General features: G+C 45.6%; 1 protein-coding gene across 2 annotated transcripts in view; it reads right to left on the reverse strand.

Annotated features, from left to right (window-relative positions):
• Window positions 1-13004, reverse strand: part of MYO15A (myosin XVA) — a 3541761-nt gene that overhangs the window by 2011694 nt on the left and 1517063 nt on the right. For both annotated transcript variants that reach the window (XM_069645706.1, XM_069645705.1), the window contains exon 34: window positions 4638-4758. In XM_069645706.1, the coding sequence (XP_069501807.1) occupies window positions 4638-4758 (121 nt within the window). The remainder of the gene's footprint in view (window positions 1-4637; window positions 4759-13004) is intronic.

Raw genomic sequence — 13004 nt, forward strand, 5'->3', positions numbered from 1 at the left:
ACTCTTACTAACGCATTTAGAAGCAGGAGGAATTTGGCATGAAGCGTATACAGTAACACAAAGGCAGTCTTGTGAACTTGGCCAATCAGTCAGGAGGACTATTAAGTAACAGTCTAGATAACATCAAGCGTCTATGCTACCTAGTGTCACTTCCTGGAGGCATGGGTCGTGCTGTTTTATCAAGGTTCGCTTGACCCCTGGTCTCTTTTGCTGTTTGGAAAGAAGCACTTTCTCTCTCCCCCCCCCTGCATGCTCTCACTCTCTCTCCCCCGTGCACACTCTCACTCTCTCCCCACGCACAATGTCTCTCTCTCTCCCCCCGCACACGCTGTCGCTCTCTCTCTGGCACTCTTGGAGATATCCACTTATTCCCTCTTCTTCAACTCCCTCCTTTGCTCTCAGCCCTACTTTTTTTCTCATCCTTCCTCTCACACTCACTTTTTCTCTTCCTCTGTCACGCTTTCTCGCTCATCTTTCCTCTTGCTCATCATCGGCACCCATATGAAGGGCTTTTGCAGCCTTTTTAGATCCCTCTGTGACATTTTATAGGGTGGATGGAGACAGACCGTGGTGCAAACCGGACAGTGGGTTCTTGATAAAGGCCTTTGAAAACGTCTTATCCTTTTACAGACTAACTTGCCGAATGAATAAGGTTGAATCAAGGTAGTCATTTCTCACAGGATAAAGATAACCACAGATGGTTGAAAAATGGGTGTGTTTGGCCCCTGCTTGTTTAATCTCTATTTTGCAGATATGAGTGACGTATTAAAAACCGTGGCTCGTTTCCCGCCTAATCTAGATGATTTGTCGGCACTTTTTTTAGCGTATGAGAACAATGTTGAATTATTTGACGCCACGCAGATTGATCTGCAACGTCCCTTAATGCAATATGTCATTATTAGAATCAAATTCTCTCTCAATAACTACTGGAAAAATTAAGATAACGGGCCTCATTACACGGTAGGCGGCCGCTGAATGAGCAGTTCTGGTAAGGGACCGGCACCGTTCATTCCAGGCAGCCACATCACGAGGTCTGCAGCAGGTCCCACTCTGGACGCCTGGCCAGACCAGATGTGCAGAGCGGGACCTGCTAGCAGATCAGGATGCTAACAATGGGCTTGTCATTAACGGGTCCGTTGTTAGCAACCTCCCCATTCCCATTGAGCCCTATAAGGGCTCAAATGGGAATGGGGATGTACCGGGTCTGGGAGTCAGGCCTCTGCCTATCTTCCCAAACATCCTCCTCATCTGATTCTTCAGATGACTTGTCCTTGGTAACTGAAGTAGACTTCTTGCGGAACTTCCTCTTGTCTGGTGCCGGTTTCTCCTTAGGCTTTCGGTCCTTCCGATCGTGTAAATAGGGTCTGGCTCCCTCAGAGGCACCTTGGCAGGGATTGGTGCCTGCCCTTGGGGGACCCCGAGGAGCCAAACCCCAAATTCAGGGAAAAAGCAGAGAGGCTGAAAAAACCCTGATGTCCAATGTCACGGGATTGATGGAAGTCCGTGTTTTAGGATGATAGCAGAAAATAGTGTTGAGTCCGTGGCCTGGGATGATGGCAGGAAGTATTGGAGAAGGAAAGAATCAAACCGGAATTTAGCTCTGAATCACTTCAGTGGCAACTAGACCACAAAGTAGTATACAGATTAAGAGGGGCTCGGAAGCCAGTGAAAAAGAATGAGGAGGTAAGAAATTACTAAAGTTTATAACGGATAGAGTAATGTAGAATGCCGGCTCCTCCAGGGAGGAAGCGCAGGTGATCCAAGAGAGATAATCGGACCAAAGTGGGATACAGAGGTAAGAGAAGAGGGCTAAAGAAGCTATGACGGTGTAAACCGGAAAAATAAGAGAAATTGGGCAGCGTCGGAACAGAAAGAGCTGTGACGAACACTTACCCTTCCAACAGATAGAATCGCGGGAAAGCCGCAGAAAGGAACCTTGATCGAAAGGAGGATCAGGTAAGAGAGGAATGGCGGTAGAACACCAAGGGATAGAATAGCGGAGAAAGTCAGTAAGCGGACAAACAGTATAGAAAAAGAAAGTAGAACGGAACAAGAAAAGGAACAAGAGCTGAACTGCAGAAGGAAATCTCAGGACGAACTGAAGGAAAGCACAAGTAGAATCTCAACGGAGTACACAGCAGAGCACTGTAAAGGGAAAACAGATACAACGCACAGAGTGGGGGGCGGAGTCTGTTTAAATACGTGAGTCTGCCATTTGAATGAGGACTAGAGAGGGGAGAAAGATGCCGTGGACTAATGTCTCCAGTAATGCCACAGCTTCCACTGGCGATTCCTGACACCAGGTCCCGCGAAAGGGAATTACCGGGCCCTCCAAGGTCGAAATGGCCCGGTAATTCCCTATTTTTGGGATTGGATCCGGTACCCGGTTTGGGGATAGCCATGCCAGTAAGAACGGCATGGCTACCTCCAAACTCCTAATGAGGCCCAATGTCATTTGGCACCAACTTCTCTTAGTGGATTAGAGGCATTCAGCTCGAGGAAGTACAACACTTTACACATTTGGGCTTTAACATGACACCTACTAAATGTCAGGAGAAAATCAATTACAACATATTTTTTTTATCCCCTTATGGCTAAGGTTAAACAGCTTCACAACACATTTGATGGTTTATCTTTAAAGTGTGATCTGCGCATAAAATCGAATAAATCTACCACAATATTTTATCATTTTGATATTGGGGGGAACAGACCTGAAAGCTGTGTTTGAAAAACTGCTGGGGGCTTACTGGGGTGCTTACTGATGATATACTCGGAGTTGGGTTTGACGTCTTTGATGACTTTGGCTCAAGTAAGGCAACCACTTCTCTCTTTAATTTGTTGAACCCCAAAATGCTTTTTCATATTCTACAAGCAGCATTGCTAAAAAGGCTCAACCAAATTGTATATCATTAATTGCGAGCTACAGGGAAAATATTTTTGAAAATATTGGCTTCCTTTTAGGCCCGGATAAAGATACTGACGTTTTGAAGAAATGCGTTATCTTGGCTGTCATTTTGAATAATGTTTCATGTTATTGCATTATACAACCGTATGGCCAATGTTTTCCAAATAGACATATTTGTTGTTAATTTAAGTAATTACGTTTTAATCACCTTGAGACAAATGCAATTCTTGGCGCACAAAGGCGCATTGCCAAAAAAGTGCTACTTTGCAGAATTTGAAAGCATGGCAAATTGCCTGAAACCTTTAAAACATCTCTATATTGAGTGTATTGCTACCGAAGAAAAAACAACATTGCACTAGCGACTTTTTTTATATAATGCTCACACGTTGCATTCTTTGATGTTTTGGTCCCGTATTCTTGGCGGTTCACAATTTCTGAAATGTTATCACTGGCAAGATGTCAACAAGTGGATATTGTTGTAAATGCACGTGTTGTAATATTGACAAATGTATTTGGGAAATATTTTTGGTTGTCATTTTGACTAGTGTCATATTGATTCTCGTGAAAGAACCCTTACTATGTAAGTTGTGAAAGGTTTGATGTTAAATCAAAACAATAAAAATAATTTTTAAAGATACCAAGACCAACCTATTTGTTTATGCCTGCATGTTGTTGCCAAAACTGGCAGAAGGTTCCACACTTGCCATTTTCCTGGGCACAGTTACCTGCCTCCTAGTCCTGGACTAGTCGGTGTATTTGCAGGACAATTATAGTGGTTGAGAGTGTTGCACTGCTCTGGGGCCTGATTCACAGAAGCGTTTTATAATGGTGCATTCCCATTGAAAAACATTGCATGAATCAGGCCCCTGGTCTCTGCTCGCAATTGTCCTGGGTGCCCTGTGCTGATTGCTGAACTACGGTTTTGATCTTCCTGAACCCTCTACACTGCCTCCTGCTTTATGCCTGCTTTGATCTTTGACTAAATGAGATGTGAGCTGGTACATGCTTGCTGTAGTCTTGGAAGCAATGAGCTGCCTGTCTTTGCTGATCCATACCTGCGTGTGACCCGAATACGCAGACCTACTTGCATGTCAATTCATGACGGCTCTTGGAGGGGTCAATACATGCTGTTTTTTTAATGCACGTACCTACCTGGTACTGAACATTACCTGCACCTGTTTTAAATGCACTTGACTGGCTGGTGGTGCATGCCTGTGGGTGTGTCGGTCACTCTACATGAGAAGATTGCTTCGATGGATGCTAAGATCAAATGTTGAATTATATAGAATAAAAAATATCTTAAATGGAACATTTTGAATGATAACATGTACATAACACTAAAATCGTACAAAATCAACAGTAAAAAAAATACCATTCAATGTTTTCAAAAAGCAGACTCCTAAAAAAAATGGGAGAATCTCACGGTACTCTACATGCCCTTACTTTTCTCCCAGCGACACTAAAAATGCCTTGTTACTCGAGGACCCTAACACTAAACTCCTTAGTTTAAACACGAAAGAATTTTCCAAACAGCAGTACCCAACAATTATGTTAACACTGTTGCAACATTCATAATTTAACAAAAACATAATATAAACACTAAATCTATGTTTTACTTTTTGCACAACATCAACTCGACATTATTTGCGTTCTGTGTTCTTCATTCATCCCCTTGGCATGTTCGGCGTCTTAGCTTTCTCACAACAGAGTGGGGTGTATTTGACGCACTCACCTGCCTGCTGGTCCACGCCTGCTGCGGTGGTGGACGCTGCTTGCTCTCCGCCGCCATCTCCACCTCCGACCCTCCCTCCACCTTTCATTTTCTGTGACATCGCTAACGGCTTCTCCAGTTCCTGAAACCAAATGGGTTTGGGGTGAGTAAGATGGGGGAAAGGCAGAATATAGTACAAGTCCTGCAAAAAAGACTCTGGTATAAAGCAGAGCTGGCGAGCAGAACCGAAAGTGAGCTGGACTGAAGTTCATTTCGGAATTTTAAATTAGGGGGGTATCAAGTAACGCTGTATCCCAAAGACAGCAGTGCAGCGTTGCCACGGAGGCGTGGAAGTACGCTCTGCTCTTGCTTCGTGACAACAGGTAGCGTCACAAAGGAGAAGACGTCATAAAGGCATCGCTAGGGATGGGGCGGATTTGCCGCCAACGAGACGCAGACAGCCGGGCCCACCAGATATTAACCCATGGCCTGTGTACGTTTCAGAGTTGCAGGAAACCCATGGGCACCTCCCAAATTTGCAGAGCCCCATTTTCTTTTACGCCACCTGACATCAACATGCAACGCAACACAATCGCGAGGCGCTCGCATTACCTCCTTCACAGAATGCAAAGACCGGCGAGCGAAATGTCACACGTTATCTCTCACCACACTGCTAATACATATATCAGCAATCCTAATAAACAATAAAGCGAATCTTAGCAAAAGTTTTGACACGTGTATTTGTTTGAATGAGTTTCTTAAATTGAACGCTTTCCAGAGACTGAACGAAGGTTAAAACCCCGGTTAAAACGTAATAAAGGGTCGCGAGATAACCGAAGGCCCCTTCAATTCTCCACTATCCTCCCCATGTACACGTTCCTGGTTCAGGTATCATTTGCTACGACGTTGTCATCGATGTAGAGGGCTTTAGTGACCCCATGCGTCCAGACTGGGGATAGCGCATAGCAGATAAAAGTTGTATTTACTAGAACCAGGAACAATCTTTGATTTCACTGAAAACGAAGCCCCTTGGCCCAGAAGAGAACATGGTGATTCCGAGCTCGTGCTAAAAGTAGTATGGAAAGCCGACATTCTCCCCTCCAATTTCCAGCAACACCATTCTGAGGTGGGTGGAAGGGAGATATCGTGCTTTGCTGCAGCAAAAGCTGCTCAAGTCTCACATTGTGGGAGAAACATGTGAAAGACTGCCACTTTTCTCATTTGTGAAAGTGTCCCTAAGCTTTCAGCAATTTAGAAAAGGGGTGCTGCAGTCTGGGAAATGCTATTTTTAGACAGGTAAAAGGGTGCAGTAGAGGATAATGGCACCTCAGGCCTGATTCTGGACCGATTCTGAGCTCATGACAAAAAGAGCGTGGAAATACGACATTCTCCCCTCCAGTTTCCAACACCAGTATTCTGAAGTGGGTGGAAGTATTGGAGGGAAGATGCTGTGCTTCCGAGCAGCAAAAGCTGCTAAAATCTCTTGGTAGGGGAAATATGTACTCCAGTGGCATCGCAAGTCTTTCTTAAAAGACTGTGGGCCTCATCACGAGTTGGGCGGTATCCTGACAGTATTGCCTCTGGGATAACGCCTGGGCTAATAACGTTACCATCACCCGGTCCGGCACCATTAGCGCCGGATCAAGGGTTGGGCGGTAATGGTCATTCCCCATTGGGTCCATTGGAAAGCAAAGCAGGGCCAATGGGTCCATTGGACCCAATGGGGCATTTTTGGCGCAATTAGCGCACGCTAATAGCACAGTGCTAATTGCACCCGAAAATGTGTGTTAAGTTGGCGCATTTACCCCCAGCTCATAGCTGGGGGTAAATGCTGCCAGACTCGTGAATGGGCGGACCCTTAAATGCAGCGGTAATAGCGTTACCACCGCACTTAAGGGCTACCACCCAACTCGTGATGAGGCCCACACTGTTCTAATTTAAGAATGTTTTCTTAAACATTCATTAAACTAGAAAAGTGGTGCTGCAGTCTAAGAAATGCAGTACCAATTTTCTAGTTTAATGAATGTCTCCGTGATAACCTGGGTATCACTGGTCAGGCTCTGGCCTGGCTGACTTCTTTCCTCTCCGGTCGACCCTCCCAGGTCCAAATGGGCTCCTTCCTCTCTGACATCTTTTTCTCCACCTGTGGTGTCCCCCAGGGATCCAACCTCTCTCCCTGGCTTTTCAACCAGTATCTGGCACTCCTTGCCCACCGCATCGCCGCTCTCTGCCCCTACTTCCAGTGCTATGCAGACGATACCCAGCTCATTTTCAGGCTACCCTCGGCCTCCTCCTCTCCTTCCCTCATCTCCGACTGTCTGTCTGCTATCCAGGAATGGTGTGCCGCCAATGACCTCTGCCTCAATGCCAGTAAGACTGAGATTCTACTCATCGGCACACCCACTCCCTCCTTCCCTGCAGCTCTCTGGCCGGCCTCCCTTGGCCCCCTTCCTGCCCCTACCTGCAAGGCTAAAAACCTCGGGGTCATCTTCGACTCCACACTCTCCTTCTCTCCTCATATATCTGACGTCTCTAAGAAGTCACACTACCAGCTGCACCTCCTCAGAGGTATTCTTCCCTTCCTCTCCTTCCCCCAGAAGCTCACTGTCTCCCGAGCCCTGGTTCTCTCTAGGCTGGACTACTGTAACAGCCTCTATCTTAATCTGCCTGCCTCCACTCTCCGCCCTCTGCAACTTATCCAGAACAGAACTGCGAGACTTGTCCTTGGCCTCAAGCCCAGGGACCGTATCTCTCCAGGACTGAAATCTCTTCACTGGCTCCCAGTGGCTGCGAGGATTAAGTTCAAAACCCTCTGCATTGTCCACAAGGCCTTCTGGGGCCTGGGACCTAAATACCTTCAACTCTCTCTTCCTAAATATCTTCCTTCACGAGCCCTTCGCTCATCCGTCTCCAACTCCCTCATGGTCAGCCGATTCTCGAAGCAACGAGCTGGGGGTAGATCTCTCTCCGCAGCAGGGGCCTCCCTCTGGAACAGCCTTCCTGCCTCCCTGAAACTTGAGGAGAACCATCTTCGGTTCCGGAAGCACCTCAAAACCTTTCTCTTCGCTTCTGCCTTCTCTCTCCCTCTCCCCTGCTAATCCTGCTAACTCCCCACTGAATTCAGCACTAAACCTGCATCTGGGCCACTCTCAGCAACCGGTCCAGGGCCCAGCCACTCTCCACTTGCACTGCCTCCCTGGCTCCCCCTGCACTGTGGGACTGTCACTGTATCCCTACAGCCCCCTTCCCAGCACTTGCTCTGCACTTACCTCGCACTTGCCACCAGCTGGCCCTTTTTATTTATTATTTATTATTTATTATTTTTTACACTACTTACCTTGTACTGCACCTCCCCCCCACCTCCTCCCCATGCACTTCCTCCTTTTCCCCTTACCTCTGCACTTGCGCGATCTGAATGACACCTGGCCTAGTAGGATCGTTTTTCTGTCTTCCCCTTGTTTCCCTCCCTCCCTGCCTCGTCGCGCCTTGAAACACTTGTGTATAGGCGCGTTACAAATACCATATCATATCATATCATATCAAAGCTTAATAAAATTTTCTTAAAATAGAAAAGTGGCCGTCTTTTAGGGCCACTGGTACACATGTTTCTATCTTAACAATAGATTTGCAGCTGGAAAGCACATTTCCCCTCCAATATTTCCACCCACCACAGAATGCTGGTGTTGGAAACTGCAGGGTACAATGTCGGCTTTCCACACTACATTTAGCACAAGCACAAGCTCAGAATCAGGTCCTCAGAGGTGTGCTAGTTTATCTCCTTGTTAACAAGCAAAAACAGTGCTTTTGAAATTATAATCCTCTCGTAGTGTTTGCCATGCATTCCTCATTGTTGCTAAGGCTATTGTCAAGCAGTAAAACAGGGACATGCAAAAGTGGTGGTTTGATGACAGGCTGTCTGTCACATTATCATTTTAACAGAATATGGTGCTTTTAATGAAAGTGTTCTTCTTTCATAAAGAACACTTTGTTATGTTTGCATTCCCCTCAGAATCAGCCACAATTGTTTGAGTTGTGCAACGTAAGGTGATTAAACGGTTCAATGTATTACAAAGGAAAAAGGTGCAGGGGCGGTACACACCATTGGGGAGTTGGACAAAAAAATACAGTAAGTGCTAAATGGTAGATTTCAAACAATTTGTTATCCACATTCTGGCAGTTGCAAGGCACTTAGCATTTTCAGTGAATTAAATGGGCAGGTACTCTTAAGATAGTATAGCGGAATAGTCAGCTCATCAGACACAGGCGACCCAAACAAATCCAGTCCCCTTATCAGGCACTTGTACAACTCTCTCCCATGGCATTGGTCGAAGTGAGAACGAAGAACTAACAAGCCTAGCGGGCACGAGGGGGGAGGGTGCATGGCGTACTGTGGGGTGTATTTAAAGGCCCTAAACAGAAATCCCATTCACCTGAAAAGCAGCCTTTAAACATTGCCACCAAAAACAGCCGTGCTTTGCTTTCTATGTCACATGAGTGTCAAGCATTTGAACACTGCATCCAAAAACGGCCCTGCTTTGCTTTTATTTCATCTGAATGACAAGAAGTTATACACTGCATCAAAAACGGCCTTGCTTTACTTTCATTTCACCTGAATGACAAGGAGTTATACACTGCATTAAAAAACGGCCTGCTTTGCTTTTATTTTACATGAGTGGCAAGAATTTGAACACTGCAACCCAAAAACGGCCCTGCTTTGCTTTCATTTCACCTGAATGACAAGAAGTTATACACTGCATCCAAAAACAGCCCTGTTTTGCTTTTATTTCACCTGAATGACAAGAAGTTATACACTGCATCCAAAAACGGATTTGCTTTACTTTTAATTCACATGAGGGGCAAGAATTTCAACACTACAATCAGAAACAGCTTTTGCTTTCCCTTTCACTTGAACAGCAGCCCTTTAAACACTGCAAACAAAAAACGGCTTGGCTTTTCTTTTGTTCACGTCAAATAAAAAAAGAAATGTGTGGAAGGGAGCCTACCCCTCATTATCAATGGACCAACAGCAAATGCAAACTTGCTCAAAAAGCAGAAATCAAAGGATCCTGTGACCTGCAAGACAGGATTTTAAACATTAGACGCAAAAATGGCTTGAACATGTGTGAAAAGAAAACCTGGCTTTAAAAAGCCACAGTGAAAAGAAAGCACTACTCGCATAAATAAATGTCAGGGAAATATGCTGTGGGGGAGTTGACCAAAGCAATGTACATTATGTTTCCACCCACAAGACTCCAGTCACCTTTGAAGAGACATTTACTACCAGAAAAAACAATTCGGGCTAAGGCAGGACACTTCACAATTAAAAGCCCTGCTTCCCTACCAGTGAACCATCCTGCAATAAAATGTGATCCTGCTGAGGCGTCAAAATTCCCTGCTCTGCCAGACTTGAAGGCAGTAGTCCAGAGATTTCAAAGGAGGCCAAGTGTGGCTAAAGCTTGACCAGGAAGTGTAAGCCTTTCCTGCACCCACCTCAAGGAGCAAACTGCAAAGTTCAAAGGGACTAATAAAAACCCTCTGGTCACTAGCTGACCCAGGGGAACAGATGGCTGTGGAGGATGAAGCCCCCCCCCTCCCACACAGGTGGAACAAGATCCTCCCAATTCACATTAAAAGACTGATATAATTTTAGGCATTTTTCCCAGCACTCAGAATAAGAATTCATTTTTTTAATGCTATTTTTTCATGTAATTTCCAGGCGGTTTTAAAGAGACTAATTGCATTTCCTTTGGACTTTGGGGACTGAAATGGCCAGTTAGACTAGTTTTCTGGCTGATCTAAAAATGGGACAAATATGACAGTTGATGAAAAGATGGAACATGAAATAAGGAACATGCTTGATCATTTGCAGATTTATAACTGTTATACATTGTATGAAAAGGACAAAAATATGCTGTGGGGGAGTTGACCAAAGCAATGTACATTATGTTTCCACCCACAAGACTCCAGTGCCCATTGAAGAGACATTCGGCCTGCTTTGCTTTTATTTTACATGAGTGGCAAGCATTTGAGGAACAGATGGCTGTGCTAGATGAAGCACCCCTCCCACAGGTGGAACAAGATCCTCCCAACTGACATTAAAAGACTGATATAATTTCAGGCATTTTTCGCAGCACTCTGAATAAGAATTCATTTTGTGTCATGCTATTTTTTCATGTAATTTCTAGGCAGTTTTAAAGAGACTAATTGCATTTCCCTAGGACTTTAGGGACTGAAATGGCCAGTTAAACTAGTTTTCTGGCTGATCTGAAATTCTGACAAATATGACAGTTGATGAAAAGATGTAAGATGAAATTAGGAACATGCTTGATCATTTGCAAATTTATAACTGTCACACATTTTATGAAAAGGACAAAAATTTGCCACCGGGCCTTGCTACATCGTACAGAGTTGGCGATCGGCTTACCTAATTACCTATGACCAACTAAAACCACATATCTAGTTCATATGGCAGGGGCTCGTAGAATTATGAAGTTAGGAGACATAACTATTTTTTGCAAAAAAGTGGCAAAGAGAATAAAGCAGTGTAAAAAATGCAAATAGACAGATTGTGCTCTCTTCCCTTGAACCAATCATGCCAGGGGGCAGAGAGAGCAATGGGTAACTGTCCTAACTGAGTGGTAGGGATAATTATAGGGTACTCCCCCTATATTGTAAAGTATTGATGTCATGTGTGCTATATAAGGGGGACTGTACTAGGTCAGAGGACAGACAAAAACCGGGGCTAACTTCATGTCTACAAGTTCACAAGAACCGGGGCCATGGGGCTGCCAGGCTCAATTAGGCCTAGCATGATTGAGCCGGCAGTCCAGCGTCCATCAGAGATTGATGGACGTGCATCACTGCTTACGTTCAAAAATATTTTGGCCCATGTATCTGACCAGGAGGACTCCTATGAAGAGAAGATCAGGGAGTTAGACTGGCAGAAACATCAGCTACAAAGGGACCACCTGGTCCACTTTGCAGATAAAAAGGAGTCTGAGTTTAGGCCCCAAAAGAGTATCATGAAAACCCATGTTTAGGCCCCAAAAGAGTATCCTGAAAATCTCCACCCAATCAGGGAAATGGGGGGAGTTCTCCACCAACCCCAGAAGAAGGGAGGAGTCAGATGAGTACTCCCCTGTGCGAAAGAGGGAGTCCAAGGGAAGTGACCCAGAGAGCCCACAATACAACAGAGGGCAGGGGGGAGAGACTAGGTCCGTCATTCTGGGAGAGACTCCCAGGCTCAAAGAATCAGCTAGCGCCTAGAGGATAGGGATGGGGCCTCAAATAGCAGCAGCTCTGAGTCTGAGGGCGAATGGACTAAGGTGCAGCGGAAAAAGAAGACTGCCAAACATAAGAGAACTTTGGTAAAGGACCCCATTAGACAAATAAAAGCCACTAGAAACTTCATGATCCTTTAACATAAAAATGTCAAGTACTCAGTCTGGGAGCATCTGGAGCTGTATGACCAGATGATAATGTAATTTGGCATCAAAAATGATCAGAATTCTATGGTGTTTGCCAAATGGACATTCTCCCAGAATACTCTAGCTTCTTTGCTGGGCTGGAGGATCAGAATCATTCAAGGTGGTCTACCTACAAAGCGGCCACCTTGAAGCACTTCTCCATGCACCGAAACCTCCAAAAGACTCGCAAGGCGGCCTACAACATACAGTGCCGAGAGGATCAGGCGCTGAGAGAATTTGTCCAAGAAGTGAATCAGGCATTTGCACAAACCACTAGGCGGGTGCGCACAAACAGTAAGGAGTTCATCAATACCTATTTCCGTACACTCCCTAAGTACATAATGACGCAGCTGGTTAGGGACTTCCACAATGAAAGGACCCTGGACTGGGTAATAGAACAAGCTTGTCATGATGCCTACCCCCGGGGATCCAGATCAAGTCCAGCAGCCCCGGAAGCAGGCATCAAGTTATTCCAAGCAAGCCCAACAACCCCTGCTAGGGGCCATTTGGGTGCAGTCCTGGCGTCTATGGCGCCAGGCTCATATGGAGAGTCAGTCCTGGCACCATAGGCACCAGGATCATAGCTTAAAACTTACCTGATGCAGACCATGCTGCAAACTTACCTGATGCAGACCATGCTGCAAGAGCTCCAAGCCAAAAGAGGCTTGAAAGGGACTACTTTACCTTGGGACTATTTTCTACTCGGGTGGGGTCCGGGAGGAATACTTACCTTGGACTACTTTGGAGGCTATTTAAACCACGCCCGAAGAGCAGCACACGCTTCGCGTTATTCTGCATCCAGCAGCGTAACGCTCACCGTGCCTGCAGTCAGCATCCAGTCTTCTGCCATGCCCGCCTCGAGTCTGGAGCTCCTAGAAAAAGGGAGAAAGAAGGAGAAAAGGTTAGAACAACAGCAGTACCT

The sequence above is a fragment of the Ambystoma mexicanum genome, chromosome 2p (genome assembly GCF_040938575.1).
Source record: "Ambystoma mexicanum isolate Mex_15411 chromosome 2p, UKY_AmexF1_1, whole genome shotgun sequence".
NCBI classification, from domain to species: Eukaryota; Metazoa; Chordata; class Amphibia; order Caudata; family Ambystomatidae; genus Ambystoma; species Ambystoma mexicanum.